We start from the raw sequence: 16454 nt of genomic DNA on the forward strand, positions 1-16454 counted from the left end.
GATGATGGGATACCTGTGGTCTTTCTTGCTCAGGTCCAGGCTGTGCTCCTGGACCGACTCCTGGGAGGCTGCGGAAGCACCGTCCACCGGCTCCTGCTTCACCTCCACCGGATTAAACCGGCCTGTCTGAGCCGGCTGCCCCATCCCTGAGGAGAGAGAAAGAGATAAACAAAGTTATTGTGGGTCAGCATTATTCCGCTGTGATGAGATCCAATCTGACTTCTGTCCCGGCCAAGGAGAAGACCAGGAGTGATAATTATTGTGGAATTGTGTCAGGCCGTCAAGGCGTTTAGATGTTGATTGAGAGGCAGCAGGAATGAGGGAAAAAGACTCCGTTTTCAGCAGCGCTTGTCACAACTCATTTGCGGCCCTGCCTCTTAACTGGTCATTAAGAGGCATGCTAATGCTGAGGGAAAGTGGCAGATTCAGACTGCCCGCCCCTCCCTGCCGTCGCCATGTGTCCTTGTTGGCCCACGACGGATGCCACTGAGCATGCCCAAAAGGAACATCTGCTTGTCCGTCAGATTAGAGGTGACAGCCAATCAGATCGGTTCAAATAGCGTGACCTCTCGATCGGATTTTCAAAATAGGTATGCAGCCGACGTGGAGAGGAGGAAGGAGGCGGGTGGGACGCTGACGGGAATGCGACCTGGCTTTTCCTCCAATCCCCAAATGATTGAAATATTAATTTGTCCTCAGGCTATACAGAGAAAGCCAGGCTTTTGGTAGCCACTAAGTGGTATTTTATTAAAAAATGGCTAAGAGTTCAAGGCACAAAGATGGAGCGCTGAGTGCATCAGCAGTGATTGCGTGGTTTGGGTGGATGTTGTTTAAGACACCTGGCCTGCTGAGGAAAAGTGACAGCAAGCATCCACCCTGCCCTTGGCCTTCAGTTCAGAGGGCATGGAATTTAATCATGTGTAAAGAGAAGAGAGACACTCCTTTGCGTCACAAAACGAGTTTATCAGATAGTGTCACTCTAACCTTCCTGACGCGTGTGATTTGACTCTGTGTTGGTTATGGAGGTGAACTAATGACTCATTGTGATGTGTCAGCTTTAGGTAAATCACATCCAAAATAAAGTGGGTAGCTCATTCCAGCCCTATTTTCAGTCTTCTGCTGCACATGACACTCAGTTACCACCTGTCTTTTTGCCTAAAACTGGTCTAGTTCATCTACAGTACCTCCAATCCATATAAATCTGTGGTCTGCATGTGTGAGAAGTACATTGCACTGATATTAACCTCGCTGCCTGTCCATAAATGACTCTGCCCTACATCTGCCTTCAACAAAGCTCTCACTTTATACTCTCTCGTTTTTTTTCCTTTCTGAGTATAAACTGCCTGACATTAACAAGGGACGTTTAAATAACGACCATGTGAGGAGATAGTCATTAAACCTTCAGCTTTGCAGTTTCTATGACAAAAATCGGTGATGATCTAAAAGAGCGAGAAGAAAAAAAATGCACATGCTCACGACGCTGTTTTTCTGGAAATTATCCAAGAATAATGTTGTACTGTGTAATTACCTCAACAAAGTTACTGAACTCATGAAAGATCATTTGTACTGGGTGTCTAATTAGCGAGCCCCTCCGATTTCAAGATCCTCTGAAACACTCTGGGGGTGAGAGTGGATTTGAAAAAAAGTGAGCATTCAACTAGGAAATAACGCCACTTGAACAAATTAGCAAGCTACTCATTTTACACAGTCAGACTGAGATGTGTTTTCTTTGCAAACTGGCCCTTGACTAAAAAAAAGAGTTTGAAAAAACAACAAAGCTGTTTGAAAATAGCCGCAGTAAACATCGTTCTCTCTTTTCTAACGCTGAGCTCTGACCACATCCTCTTCAAATTTTACCCAAATGTCCTGTTCACACGTCTTTTCTGAGCTAACGTGTTAAATTAGCAATGCCACATTATGATCTGCACTCTCAATTCTGTCTAGTAGGGGATTTTTTTTCTCTACTTTTTTCAAAGTTACCAAAACTAAATGCAAGGTGCTCACACATGAGGGAACATGCTCGTTTTATTTGCCTTCTTGTATGGTTGTAGGATTTTTATGAGAAGATCTGTTCTTGCAAAGGCTGTGATGGCCTTATAGCAGCCAAAAAAAATTTAAGGGTCTTCCACAAGGGAGGGAGAATTAACATACCATGATTTTTTTTATATTTGTAGTACCTGCAGTACCATGTACAGTAAACATTATTCATGGTAAACATTCGTGGTATATATTGAAAGTACAGCACCGTGAAGCCCCCACAGTACATTTTTTTGCAAGGAAACCCTTTTACTCACTTGCCTAAAACGGCTGAAGAGTAAGAGACTTCACAGACTCCACATCAGTGTTTTCATACTGAAACAAGTAGTGCTTTTATATACACACACCAGCACCACATACACACATCCCCCTCTCTGGAGCGCTGAGTCATTTCTGCTTCAACAGTTTCTGATATTTCTTCCTCTATATCAGAGTGCATATAAAAAGCTGCTTTGTACCTTCAATTTCTCAACTTAATATTATTCAGGCTCCATTTGGTTGGAACGAGTGCACGCTCAGATAAGAGGCCGGTGATGAGGAAGCATGTAGAACACAGGCCCTGGGATCCTCCTGAGAATGCTATTAGAGGCAGCTTTACAGAGCCCACTCACTAGTTCAGCACTTATCTGCTAATGGATTGTGGGTATCATGACAATGATCGCTGCAATAACAAGACTAGAGCAGCAAACCAGCCCTTTAATATTTTTCCCTAATCCTGAAATCAGAGATTTGAGCAGCGTCTGTGGATAGGATGAGCAGATGACCTGAAAGTGCCCTTTTACTGATGGGTGGGTACTGAGAAAGAGAAACACATGGGCAGAGTGACCCAGAGAACTGATATTCTCATGATTAAACAGTGAAGAAAACTGATCCTTTGACAAAGTATCTATTAAAAACAAGTATTTATTCACTCCTGTTATAGATAGTAGCATTGGGAATATTTAGACCAGTGGCACTTAACTGGTTAGAGATGCACAATGTATTATATATATATATATATATATATATATATATATATATATATATATATATATATATATATATATTTATTTATTTATTTATTTATTTATTTATTATTTACCAATATATTACCATATCAATTATTGACCGATATCATAGAAAACTTATTTTTATCAGTATTTGTTTCAAAATGAATATCCTTTTTTCCACAATGTACATTACAATGTTGTAAAGCCTAAATTCACTTAGTAGAATTTAATTTGTAGTGCTTTCATTTTGATTTCTTTAAACCAAACAGCTATGATCTATGAGCTCTATGAGCTATAATATAAAAATAAATAATGGTTTATCAGTACTGAGAATAATTTAATTAATAATAATAATAATATTTTAATTATTATTAAATTTAATGCTTTTAATATTAACATTAATGATTACAATGAAAATATATCATATGAATATTAAAATGTATACCGTCTGCAATCTATGTAGCATTTAATATGACTGATTTTAGTTTCACATCATTTATTTAAAAATCAAATACAATATTAACATCTGCCACTTATCAGTCACAATATCAGCTATAATCAGACATTTATCGGTTATCGGCCATAATATGGAAATAATTATCGGTTTATCAATATTGGCCAGAATTTCAACTAACATTAATATTCTAATTATTATAATATTTATTATTAATGACTAATATTTAAATTTATAATTCAGTTAATAAATGTTATAATTACATGTGTTAAATGTGTGCAACCCACCAGTTCTGATCAAAACAATATTCATCTTACAAATGAATAATGCAGTATGACATGAACAAACCTTCATCCAGGTTAATGGAGGACTTCAGGGCAGCGGCTGCCAGTCGGGCCATCATGGGCGATATTAGACCCTTGCTGGCCGACATCTTCTCCATAATGGATGAAGCAGCAAAAGAAGTTGGTGTGGATGCTACAGTAGCAGCGGCTGGGTCCCCAGTCGGGGTGGAGGTCTGGGGTAGAGAATCGCTGGGCATGGAGTGACCTCCGGAGGTGACGGCAGAGATCAGACCGGCGGTAGAGGGCGTGAGCGACATGGGCATTCTGGGAATGAGGGGGAAGAAGGGGTTGGAAGCACCTGCCAGTGCACTATTGGAAAGTGCTAGGGCCATGGGCACATTGCTGGGCAAAGCCTGGGACAGTAGGGTGGAAATACGGCTGGCTGGAGGCAGAGCGGTGGTTGGCTTGACGCTGTGGCTGGAGGACATGGTGGTGGTGGGAGTGGTCAGCATGTGCGGTATGCTAGAGGACTGCTGGGTTGTTGGAGAAGCACTTAAGCTGGAGTTCTTGCTGCTAATGGCTGAGTAGTCCATGAGGTCATCATTGCTGGACTCTTCCAGTTCCTCTTTGGGCAACAGGAAGGGGGAACTGAGGCCCAGCACTCCCGAGGAGCGAATGTGGCGGCGCTCATGCTTGCGCTTATGTGAGGTCATCTGGCTGGTGGAGGTAAAGGTGAAGCCGCAGCCTTGGCGTATGCAGTGGAAATGGTTGGTGGCCTTGCTGTAGACGCAGCCTTCGTACTTGCATTCCTCATATTTGTAAAACTTCTTAAAGCCGTCCTTGGCATAAGCGTCGTCTTTGATGTGATAGCTCTTGTGCTTCTCGATGTCACACTTGTTCTTGAAGGTGAAGGTACAGCCTGGACGTCTGAGAGATGGAAGGTAAAGGATTAAACTCTTAAATGCCAGTTAACACACATTAAAATAATTTGAGCAGACATCATACCTGCAGTGGAAGTGGGTGGTCTTCTGCCCATAGAACTGGCACCCAACCGTCCCACAATCCTCAGTGGCCCGGAACCTCTGGAAGCCATCGTTGATCAGCTGTGCATTTTTCTTATGGAAGTTCTCATGAGTCATGACATCAGAAGTGCTTGTGTACACCTTGTTGCAGCCCACCTGACAGACAGGAAATGAAAAAAAAAAAAAAAGTGCTTTCATGAGAAAAAGCGTATGCACGGTTTGGAAATAAACACCAAGTGTGAGTTTCAGTTAGTTGCACTGGATGAAATATCATATGCTCGGTATGAGCAGAGGCTTTGTGCTTGAGCTCTTGTAGTCTGCAGGGACATGAAAACAACAACTCAAGATGTGACACAAAAATAGCTCAGTTTGGTGATGAACTCAATGTGGGGAGCAAAGAAACAGGTGACCTAAAAAAATGAGCAGGAAACATTTTCTCAAGATCTGAGCTTTGTTAAAAATGTACTCTTGAGACAACAACTCATAAAATATGAAAAGCAAACCCTTTACCCCAAAAAACAGGTGTGCATTTCATGAAAACGGCTTTAAAGAGATAAAAGACAGGACTATTTTTTTTGTGTGTGATTTGCAATATGTGGCATGCAAAAGCAGCATGGTGAGGTGGCTTGTGGTTGAAACCTTCTGCCATTTAAGGTTTTAGTCTATATTAGAGGTCTCTGCTTTAGGAAAAGTGTCAGGGGGGTTGTTCAGGGAGACTGTCACTTAGTTCTGTTTGAAAGGCTCTGTTACTCAACAGCAGCACTCAGGAGCTCTCTGGGCAGCAGGCGAACATGAACTAATGTTTGAATTAAAACCAGCAATTGTATATCATCTCTGGCACTTTTCACCCGTGCAAACAGGGCAACTTGGCCATATTCAGTCAAACAATGAAAAAAATGCCACTCTGTTTTTTTCTCTGTAAATCAGGAGAACGGGTGCCAACATCTGCCTGTTCTCACCACTGTTAAAACAAGAGCTGAAATGTCTAATAACAATTACGTCGTTAGGGAGGCTTTAAAAAAAAAAGAGAGAATATATCTTAAGTCCCGGGCCACTGTTGCCTGCGGGTAAAAAAACGCTTGTCTCGAAAGTGACACCTTGAAAATAAGCAGATGTAAAGAATTAAACAGATCTGGTGGGAAATAATCTTTAACTTGCCACTTGGTACTAAAAAATGAAAAATGTTGAGTTTATATAAACAACTCCTAGAATTTCATCCATGCCAATTAAGGAGTGAGAAAGAAAGGGGGCGATGGGAGATGAGGTATACACACTTTTTTATCCTTTTAATTTTTCTTTCATTTATTCTGACTACTTCTGTCTTATAAAAAAAAAATAGACTCTTAAATGGTCAAGGAAATAGTTAAAAAATTTCATCCTTAAAGATTATTGCATCATACAAAAATCTGTGCCATTCGCCTACCACTAATATTATGCATGGAAAGTAGATTTTAGGTATTCTTCCACAGCTTTTTTTTTCATAATATTCATGAAAATTGAATTTAGTATTTTGTCTCATCTCAAATCCGGCACATATAGGGGACGTTTTTTTTTTTTTTTTTTTAACTAGGGGTTTTGCTGTGGTTTACCTGCATGCAGTGGTAGTGGGTACTCTTGCCGTTGAGATGGCAGCCGTGGTAGTACACACTGCAGTCATCCAAAGGGCTGAAGCGCATGAATCCATGCTGCAGGGAGTTGTCCCGCTTCTTATGCATGTTATAATGCCTTATCACATCCTGCTTACTGGTGAATCTCTGTAAACAACAGATACACAGAGGTAGTAAGATGGGGGTGGGGGTGTGGGTTCTGAAGGAAACCAGCAATGAGTTATTTTATTACTCATGCAACAGCTGCAGAGCATTGCAGCAAATTGCAGCCAAAACACCAGCGGCCGTAGCAGCAGGTAGAAAGTGTATTCACTGTTCCCTACTCACACTGCAGGGGAGAGAACTTGAAAGTGGATACTTTGAAGGGTGTATTTCATTTGGAGTTTGCACTATAGACTCTCTTAACAATAAAGCATAGCATTATGACTCAGATATTACATTATAGCATTTTCCAGGCTCACCTGATGTTTGAACATGCTACTTAAAAAGGTTCCTGAGCTAGACTGTTTATTACGTTTTATTTCACCATTTCTAATTAAGATGGATCACTTGACATGCGAGATCACATTTACGATATTCTCCGCTTCTGAAAAATCATGTTCCATGCAGATGGTTTTGGAACGTGGATGGGGAAAAGACAACAAACAAACAAACAAGGCAACCAAAAAATGTTTCTCTTTTAATTCCCGTCTGAGATATGATTCCATTTTTAATTAAAGTATTAAAGCACAGTTTTGTGCAGGGTTAGACAATAATAATGAGGAAATATGCTAAAATACCCCTCCTCGAAATTAAAATCTCCTACACCATGGAGCAGTCTAGGAGAAAAAAACGAAGGGATGTGGGGGAAAAAACCTCACTCTTGAGAGATCAGGGCAACCAAATCTGCAGTAATTGGGCTTGAGCTAATATTACAGGAACTGAAACAAGAGTAGCTGAAATCAATGAGCCTCTTCCAACGTAAATCCATATTTTCTACATAAATGAGCAACAGGAGAAAAAAAAAATATGACAGAAACATCCACAAAACCTCATTGCCCATCTATGAAGCTTATCTTACAGGCAAATAAAAAATAAATAAAGATATATAAATACACAAAGATAAATACTTAAACCTTGGCTATATATAGTGTTACATTTCCAATCCTGTTTCAAAAGAAGATAACTGTATTTATATGATATATGAGCCGATGTCCAACAAACGGTAATGACAGGTATTTGGGATGTCGACAAACAAATAAAAAGAGATACTGATCTAGATCCGGCCACACTGAGCGGAACTGTGGAAAACAGCAGGAAATTGTATCAGTTGGGCTTCTGTAGTTAGTGGAGTGGCCACACGGTCGTGGGGACATTTATTTTAGGATTCCCATCACATTGCAGGATGGCCATGAAAGGAGAGGCAGGGCCAGTATGGAGTGGAGCAAAGGCTGGCAACCGCAGGATAATATTCCAGCGCTGTGTCATGTAACATTTTAATGACTTATCAATTCCAAAAACAAGTTCATCTGAGCCTCACTTTTCTGCTAGGGTGCGCACAGTCTACTGTCTGTCATTGCTAAACTGCCAAGTTTCACTGACGCCTTTACATGTACAAAAACATTCCTGTCTTATGTGTAAGTGACGTGTAAATGCAGTAACCAGATTGCCACAACTTTAGATTACACCAAAGTTGCAGGTTTATATAAATACGAAATATTTATAATTTTTTTCTTTTACATTGTTTATGCATTTAGCAGACACTTATCTAAAGCCACATTATCAGTTCCCACATTATGAGTTCCCTGGGAATCGAACCCATCACCTTGGTGTTGCTAGTTCCAAACTCTATTGTTTTAGCAACAGGAAAGCTTGCGCCTGTATCAATCAGAATTTGGGGTTATTTAAGGCAGGTTTGGGTTACTAACATTTAACAACCACTAAAACAAACCTTATGGCCTAAATTTGTAATAAGTGAATTATTTAAAAAAGTGAAATTATAAGAACAAAGGCTTATCCAGAATATCGACCTTAATCATGAAAATGAAAATGACACGCATGTACGTCAATGAATTATTAACCAATGCAAGTCCCAAAAACGGACTGCTTCAAAGGGACTTTTCAGCCAACTCTTCTTACAGTTTGAGAAATTGTTCTTGAATAACAAGAGGCAGCCTGCTGGGCTGAATAAGTCTCTTTTAGATGCAACAGCTGCCCTGTTGTCTTCAGCAGGATTCCTGGATGTTTATAATGAAAAATGTAATCAGATGATTAAAAATGAAGTGGGAGATTATGACTAGAGAGGACTTGATAAAGAAAAGACTGAGTGGCTCTTGTTGCGGGAGGATTTTTGATGTCTTCGACAAATGCACCCGTCTTTGCCTGCTCTTTTCCACCATATGCGCATGAGCCGCTGCTGTCTGTGTTCTGATCTGCTTAATGCTGATTTTGCTGTGCTGAACATGACAACTCTGGGGACATGGATCAGATTAATAATGTGAAAGGGGATTATGAGTAGCCCAAGAGTATAAGCAGATGTCCTTAGGAAAAAAATTAGGCATCTTTTCAAACTATTTACCATTACCATGAAAAAAAAAAGGAAGGCAACTCTCTGTCTGATTGAGTTTTGAGAAATAGACCTCATCTATCTAAACCTGTTAATCCAGTACGATGGCAAGATAAAAGCCTTGTCCGTAATGTTTTGTTTGGCTGTTTCCTTGTGTGTACCCTGGCACACTTCAGTCATTTCCTCTAACAGGTATCTTTCTCTCCTGTCAGGAAGTGATGGGGAAAGAGTTAAGGTGAGCTTTAAACTGGTGTTGTGACACTCTTGGCATTATGAGGTTATACTTACAGAAGCCAGGTGCTTGGATTTTAAGCAGAGAGTGTATGAATGTTTAGGTGTGTTGAATTACAAAAATAACTGGCTGAAAGTCTCATTTATTATCAAAAAGTGGGTGAACTAAGAAAGTTACAGGCCATTTTACTTGCATTAGCACTTGGTGAGCATTAGTTTTGAACCCTGCTTGCGGCTGTTGTACTCACCTGATAGTTACATTCGGGGTCCATGCAGTGATAATGCTCTCTGTACTGGTAAGCACAGTGCACATGGCCACAGTGTTGGCTCCCAGAGAACCTACAATCAGACAGAAATATAATATTTGTGTCATTGTTAGTGTTTTGGCCAAGCATTCTGAATGCAAACATTATTATCACATTGAGCACAAAGATAAACACGATTTATAAAACAGCAAGTGAGACAAAGCGATCAATTTCAAAGAGAAAAAGAAAGCCGCATTTACTGAAACGGAGTATATTTTCGCTATTTCTATTCCATATACGAAACCTCTAACAATGTGGGGGCTGATCTTGAAAGGGCAATTTAGCCTTTTATCTCCGCTTGATAGATGCCCTAACACTGACAGAGTCATCTTCACGGAGCTCAGAGTCATTACCAGGAACTATAAACACACAGAGAAAACAGGCCTACGCTTCCTCGACCATACGATTGCAATTCACTCTCCAGCCACAGCAATCTCCACCAAATTAGTTCCATTGCCTTCAAAGGCAGTAGGTAGACTCTTATTAAACTGTAACCTCCGACATAATTCACTCATTTGCTCGTGCTTTAAGCCCTGCCAAATCAGCGTTCGGCTCTCCAGGTTAACAGCCTATGCTTTAATCAGGGAAAGGTTAGGCCTAATAGAAAGGTTTGAGTGTGTCTCCGTGCAGCTTCCTCCTCTTCACTCTCACCGACTGACTCGCCCGGTCTTCAGCGGATTGGCGGCGCTTTAAAGAGGCACATTTCCTGAGTGTTTACAGGCTGATTATAACCCTGACGATGATGACTGTTAAAAACCTCCAATTACAGCTCAAAACACACAAATAAACATTCGCACCGCTGCTGCCAAGAGCACCATCTGCTGAAGTAGAGAAAAAGCTAAGTAATTTTTTTCCCCCTACTGCCTGGATTATCCCTAGACTGCTTTTACAAATCACTTTGCTGAGTTCATTAAGCTAATTGAATGGCGAATCCACTACCTGCTAAACGTGGGTGGTGTTCTGAAGGACTGGGGAGGTGGCAGGTGCTTAGGGTGGTTTTGTTTGCTTCTTAAAGGATCAGCTGACTTAAAAATGATTTTTTTACTCACCTACATGTCCTTTACAACCCCCCTTGATTTTTTCCTTTCATCGAACAAAAATTTTACACTCAATGAGGACTGGAGAGTTTGAGTTTCATAAAAAAAGTCTTCTGAAGCCACTTGAAATTAAAATTTAAGGTACACTCATGAGAGAGGTAGTACATTGAGTTGGATTGTTTTAATGAATCATTTAAATTTGATTCAAAATGAATGATTCGTTCACAGACTGAACTGATCTGGTTTTTGAGTTCAACTCAATGACTCACTGATCCAATCACAGCAGTCATCAGCTCGCTGAACAGAGAAATGAAGAATGACACTGAAAGGTTTGTGTGTTTCTCATGCAAAGCAATTGTTTGGATTTAAATCTCAAAACATATAGTCATAGGGTCCATTTTTCTAATACATATCCATGAAGCCTAAATCCTCAGTGTTCCCATTCACAGTAACTGCATGGGGAAAAAATGGCCAGAATAATGTTTTAAAAATGCCTTCTTTTTTGTTTCAGTGAAGTTTTGGAATGACATGAAGGTGAATAAATGGGGGCATAATTTTTATTTTTGGCTGAACCAACTCTTTTACAGAGATTAGAGCACAGGCTATGGTATGGTGTATCACACAGTCGCACCAGCACAGATGCACGTGTTAAACTCACCCACCATTAGCAGCCCCTCTGCGTCGCACTCAAACATTCCTGTTCCTATGTACACAGAAGCCCCCTGGGATGGCAGCCCACCCCGGCTGTATCACTTTGCCTCTGGACAATTCCCACTTGCCGCGTCAGGGGGCTAATGGGCCACGCTGCTATTCAGCGGCAGATTAAATATTAATATCGCCATGATACAGAGATTGCCGCACATCTCCCCTTACAATAGAGACATGCCGATCAAAGTTTGGTGCAATGGTGGGTACATAAAAGCATTTAGGAGGGAAAACAGTGACTAAACACTACCAGGGAAGCTCTTTAAACATCAAACCGCGGCAGCGCGAGGAGATAAAGAACTTTTTCCCCTTTTGTGGGGGGGAAGGTGGGTGTAGACAAGTTTACAAAGCTGCTTTTTAGCACGACTGTTCTCTCATTAGCGTGGATGATTCCCCCCACCCCCACCCCCCAATCCTTCAACAACCCCCCAATACACCAGGCTGCATTTGCGCTTTTTATGAGTCCTCATTTTTCTCTTTCCTTTCTTTTTTTTTCCCAACACGGAAATTGAAACTGTATCTGGGCTTATCTACTGCCTCCCCGCGCATCAACTGCCGAGATGTTTAGACAAATTTTATGCATTATGCAGTGCAAATATCAAAACAGTTCTTGGCAGTGCCAGCAGAAGCCTCATTAAAAATTCCTTAATTAAATCTTCTTGCAAAATGTAATCAGTCCAAGGAGGGTTTTTGTGTGTGCACAAGGATGTGTGTGTGTCTGTTAGTGCCAGGGCTTTGATTTGTGGCCTTCATGTTACGGCTTGGGAGAGTAATCATTAACGCCAAAGCCACTTTGCCTTTTGAAATGCGCCTTTTTCTCTCTTTAAGACTAGAATAAATAAACAAATGATAATCACCTTTCTACTGGCGCGACAAAAGGAAACAGAAGCCGATATTGGAGTGCGCTGCATCTATCTCCGTGCTTTGTCTGCAGTCACGAGTGCCTGTCATTTAGTTGATTCAGTATCTTCATTTGAAGTGCAGATATTAGAAATGAAAGTCTCAACTATCTGAGCAGTCATGCCCGATGACACACGGGCACATGCAGGGCAGTCTAATGTGTCCGATGTTTTCAAAAACATTTCATGCTGTTTGCTCAAGATTTTACAGAGTTCAGCTTCGGGACTGGCAGGGAGACTGACACTGGGGAAAAAATTACTCACTTTCCAGCCTTTAATTCAATTAATTTTCCTTAGTCCATAAACCTGGCGTGCTTACGCGTAATTTATCGTCCGCACAGAAAGTGTATTTTCGCAAATCTACGTCCTAGTTTATTAAGGCATAAAATATGTCCTCGATTAAAGAATGTTGTCGTGAAGTTTTGAGAGGGTGAGGATTTGCATACCTGGCGATATATTTCTGGTACACGTTGACGTCCTCTGTGGCAGGTTTCTCAGGAGGTAGGCCGTTCCTATCATAGCACGGAAAAAAAAGAGAAAAGGATTAATGGTATGCATTCCATCAGTAATAAAAACAAACTGACGCAGTATTTACTTATGAGCCATTTCAAAGTTTGGGCTATCAATATACATTTTCTTCGATGGAGTAGTGATTTGGTTTGGGAATGAATCAGGGAGGTATATATGCTCGCTTTGATGCATGGCCTCCCAACAATGAAAGCACAGAGGGGAAAAGATTTTTTTGAATGCATAAATTATTTATGTGAGTTTTTGGAGAGAGCACAAATGCAAAGATGTGGGTGTGTGCTGAGTGTCAGAAAGCCAGACAATGGCTGCGTGCATTTTATTTTGTTTGATTGGCTCTTGTATGAGGGATGACTACGGCTTTCAGGACATCCTGCTTCAAAAACAATTCTCATCGATTTACCAGTTACTTGGAAGTCTGGGTTTGGTGGCACCGCTTGACTTAGCATCCCACCTTCATTGAATAAGCACTCAAAAGGAGGAATTTATAATGTAACACATTATACTCTGCATGAAGCATTTAGTATACAAGGTGGCAGCAGTTCAGCAGCACTAACTCAGGACTAAAAACGTTAGCAGCTCCAGCAGGGGATGACCTGGGGTTAATCTGTCTCTTTAGGGGTGGTTTTGACAACAAATCACTGTATGTGTGTGTGCTTGCACATGGCAACATTGCTGGATGGCCCAGGGACTGCTGGAGAACAGCCTTAAGGTTCTGAACCATTGACAAGGTCAGGAAACTCACAGAAAGAGTGCCAAGCAAGGCCCCACAAACTTGCAATCTGACTTTAAGGCCAACAGAGGTCTACTGACCCCCCCCCCACAAGTCTCAGGAGTCTATCTGAAATACTGGTTATTGGTAAAATCACAGTAATTTCCTGTAAGTTTAACATATAAACAGTTCAGTAAAATTTTCAGAGATTGCCTTACTTGACTGAGGAGACGGTTCCAGTAGTGATGGAGTCAGTCTTGGAGAAGCTGGACTTCATGTGGTCAGTGTTAAAGCCGAGGTGGCCCACCTGGTCTACGGTCCCGGGAGGTCCCACGACCCCCGCAGGAGCAGCTGTATTGATGACTGGTGTTCCTGGGGTTCCTGCCGTAGCTGGGAGAATGCTCGGCATCATCGGAGGATCAACCTTCCCAGGAATGAGCTTCTGGATGTTTCGTATATCATACTTTGACGGCCTGCCAACCTTGCCGGTCTTAAAAGCAATTGCGCCACCCATGTCAGGGTTGCCCTCGCCGGGTTTAAAGAGGTGCAGGAACTTGACATTCTCCAAGTCATACTTGGAGGGCCGCTTATAGGAATTGCCGTTCTGCTGTCTGAGACTCTCGCCCATCTTCAGCTTCTGGATGAAGTAATCGTACTTGGAGGCGCGGGAGGCCAGGTTCTGGATGTGTGATGGGTTGGTTGGGGCTGGATTGAGCGAGCTTTGTTTGTGGTCCATTCCGGATGGAAATATCTGACCCTCTGACCCTGTGAGGGCTGGCTGGATGAGGGCAGTGCTCTTCTCCATTTTGGAATTGAGCTCTTCGGGCTTGGTGTGCATAGGCCAGGGCAGGGTTTCCCCAGCCTTCAGCTTGCGGATGTACTCCTCATACTTGGAGAAGCGAGCTCTACGGGTGGCCTCCTCATTGCTCAGGGAGGAGGGATCTGAGGTAGCTGCTTTCAGTTTTTCAAAGCTGATCTTCCTGGCCAGCTCATCCCTACCCTGCTTGTCATCATAGCCAAACATGTGTAAGAACTCAGTCATGGTGTTGGCAGCATAATCACGTAGTGCGGAAGCCTCTCCTATACGAAACAAAAAAAACTTAGATTTCCTATCTAAGTTTTGATATCTATCAAAAATAAAATGAAATAAAATAGCAAGGCCCAATAAGATGGACAGAATGAAATAAAGGTGTAGTTTAAATGCAGTATAGTGAAATAATGGACCATTTACTGTCATATATGTCTGGAGGGAGGTCAGATAGCTGGTCAAAAGGAGAAAATTTGGGTTGAAAGCGTCCCCTGCTGCTTAACCAGCCTTTTTAAAGGCTAAATTACAGCCCTTTCAGAGTCTTTTGTGCATGTGTGTGAGCAAGAAAAGGACACAAACTCCTCTGGCACCGGTGCACTTAGTTCTTGGCTCTGATATAGTGTTTACCACAGCAGATGAATGCAAAAAATATCATCTTGTCTCAGTTTGTCTGTCAGGACAAGAACACGGCTCTAAATGACAACTTCACAGAGGTGTCAGATAAACTCCCTCTCCACCCTGCCAGGACCCCTGCCTTCCACCAGACCTTTTTTCCATTTATTTGATTGCCTTTTTCATTGCTGGGCAAATGAGACGGTTAGAGGTAACATTAGCTATGGCAATGGTAATTAATACTAAAATATTTCAGCTTTGGTCTCATATTTCTATGTTATTGCTAAATCGGTCTCTTGCCTGTGCTTTTCACATCTCCTTCTCAGCATGTAAAATAATCCCCAAATTTCCATTGCTGCATTGGGGCTAGTACTAGCCGTGCTACATCAGTATGAAAAGTGATCTGGGAGATCGAAAGGGCATGAAAAATTTAAGAGAAATGTATCAGGTATTTGAGAGGAAACTCCCTACGCTTTGCCATGCATAATTTTAGCAGCTTCTACTGTGTTTGAGCACATCATTTCATCTCAAACTTAAAGATTAGAGCTTCATGACAGTCCTTACAGGTTTCCACATCTACTTGTTTTCTTAATTCATTGTTGGCTTGGAGTATTACTGCCATGCTTACCAAATGGAGTAGAAACAAACTAATAAAAACTAATATATAAATGGATTAATATTACTAAAATGATGTATTTATTGTAGATAAGTGTATTGTATATTTTACATATACATATAAAATGGTTAAAAATAGCACTGAAAGCTATAGCCAGATGAGATCTGTGTGCCTCTAATGCTATTTTGACTACATTTTGACAAAGTACACTCATTTATTGTTAATTAGCCTACATTTAATCACTGCTAAATCGGCCACAAATAAAACACTAACTGTAAAAAGAATGAGCTATTATTACTTACTGTACGTATCTACAGAACTTCAGTTTGGCAGAGCAAGGCTTCAGTTATAAATTTGGAATCCAGTGATGGTATTTTTGTATAGGTCATGACTGCTTAGAAGGGTTTTGACAGGTCATGTGTTTTTACAAAGCTTTAAAGTCAGGACCGGCTCTTTAATCTCTGTCCCTGAACATTTTCCAAGGGCAGCAATCAAAGACTCTCCTGCTTTGGGCAATTGGACATATTCCATCTATACCTTTTTTCAAACAGTTGGGAAACTCCCTTCATTTTCTGACCGAAATCCCTCTCTCTGTCTCTGAGTGTTATAGTCTATCATTAGCATTATTAGTGTCAAAAGTCACCTGTATGATATGCAGCCCCTATACTGTTAAAGGGATAGTTCAACCCAAAATGATCAACTCGTGTTGTTCCAATCCTTTTCAGTTTTTCTTCTTTCGTGGAATGCAAACAAAGTTATTCAGATGATTTATTTGTGTTCCATGGACAAAGAAAAAACAGGTTTTGAACAACATGAAAGTGACCATATGATGACAAAATACCAATTATTGGGAGAACTTTCTATTTAACACTTTTCATTTTGAGATCAATCTGTTGGTACTTAGAAGAGATGTTGGTTGTACTACATAGGAAAAGTAATAGCTGTGGCAACAGTAGTAGCAGGTGGTAACAGTAGACAGGACGAGAAGTCTAGCATGCCAGTGGGCGGCTCTGTATGCGTTTAATAGACTATCAGTGTCAGGAGAATGATTGGACTTAAACTGCAC

General features: G+C 41.1%; 1 protein-coding gene across 3 annotated transcripts in view; it reads right to left on the reverse strand.

The window, feature by feature from the left end:
* The window catches only part of LOC132118299 (zinc finger protein castor homolog 1-like), a 28030-nt gene extending 13602 nt beyond the window's left edge, over nucleotides 1-14428 (reverse strand). For 2 of the 3 annotated variants that reach the window (XM_059528048.1, XM_059528046.1), the window contains exons 1-7: nucleotides 13571-14428; nucleotides 12562-12627; nucleotides 9418-9508; nucleotides 6376-6540; nucleotides 4770-4942; nucleotides 3829-4691; nucleotides 14-146 (exon numbers count right to left, since the gene is read on the reverse strand). In XM_059528048.1, coding sequence (XP_059384031.1) covers nucleotides 14-146; nucleotides 3829-4691; nucleotides 4770-4942; nucleotides 6376-6540; nucleotides 9418-9508; nucleotides 12562-12627; nucleotides 13571-14394 — 2315 coding nt within the window. In that variant the 5' untranslated portion in view covers nucleotides 14395-14428. The remainder of the gene's footprint in view (nucleotides 1-13; nucleotides 147-3828; nucleotides 4692-4769; nucleotides 4943-6375; nucleotides 6541-9417; nucleotides 9509-12561; nucleotides 12628-13570) is intronic. The other variant, XM_059528047.1, reaches the window with a different exon arrangement.
* Nucleotides 14429-16454: the final 2026 nt, after the last annotated feature.

The sequence above is a fragment of the Carassius carassius genome, chromosome 37, assembly GCF_963082965.1.
Source record: "Carassius carassius chromosome 37, fCarCar2.1, whole genome shotgun sequence".
NCBI lineage: Eukaryota > Metazoa > Chordata > Actinopteri > Cypriniformes > Cyprinidae > Carassius > Carassius carassius.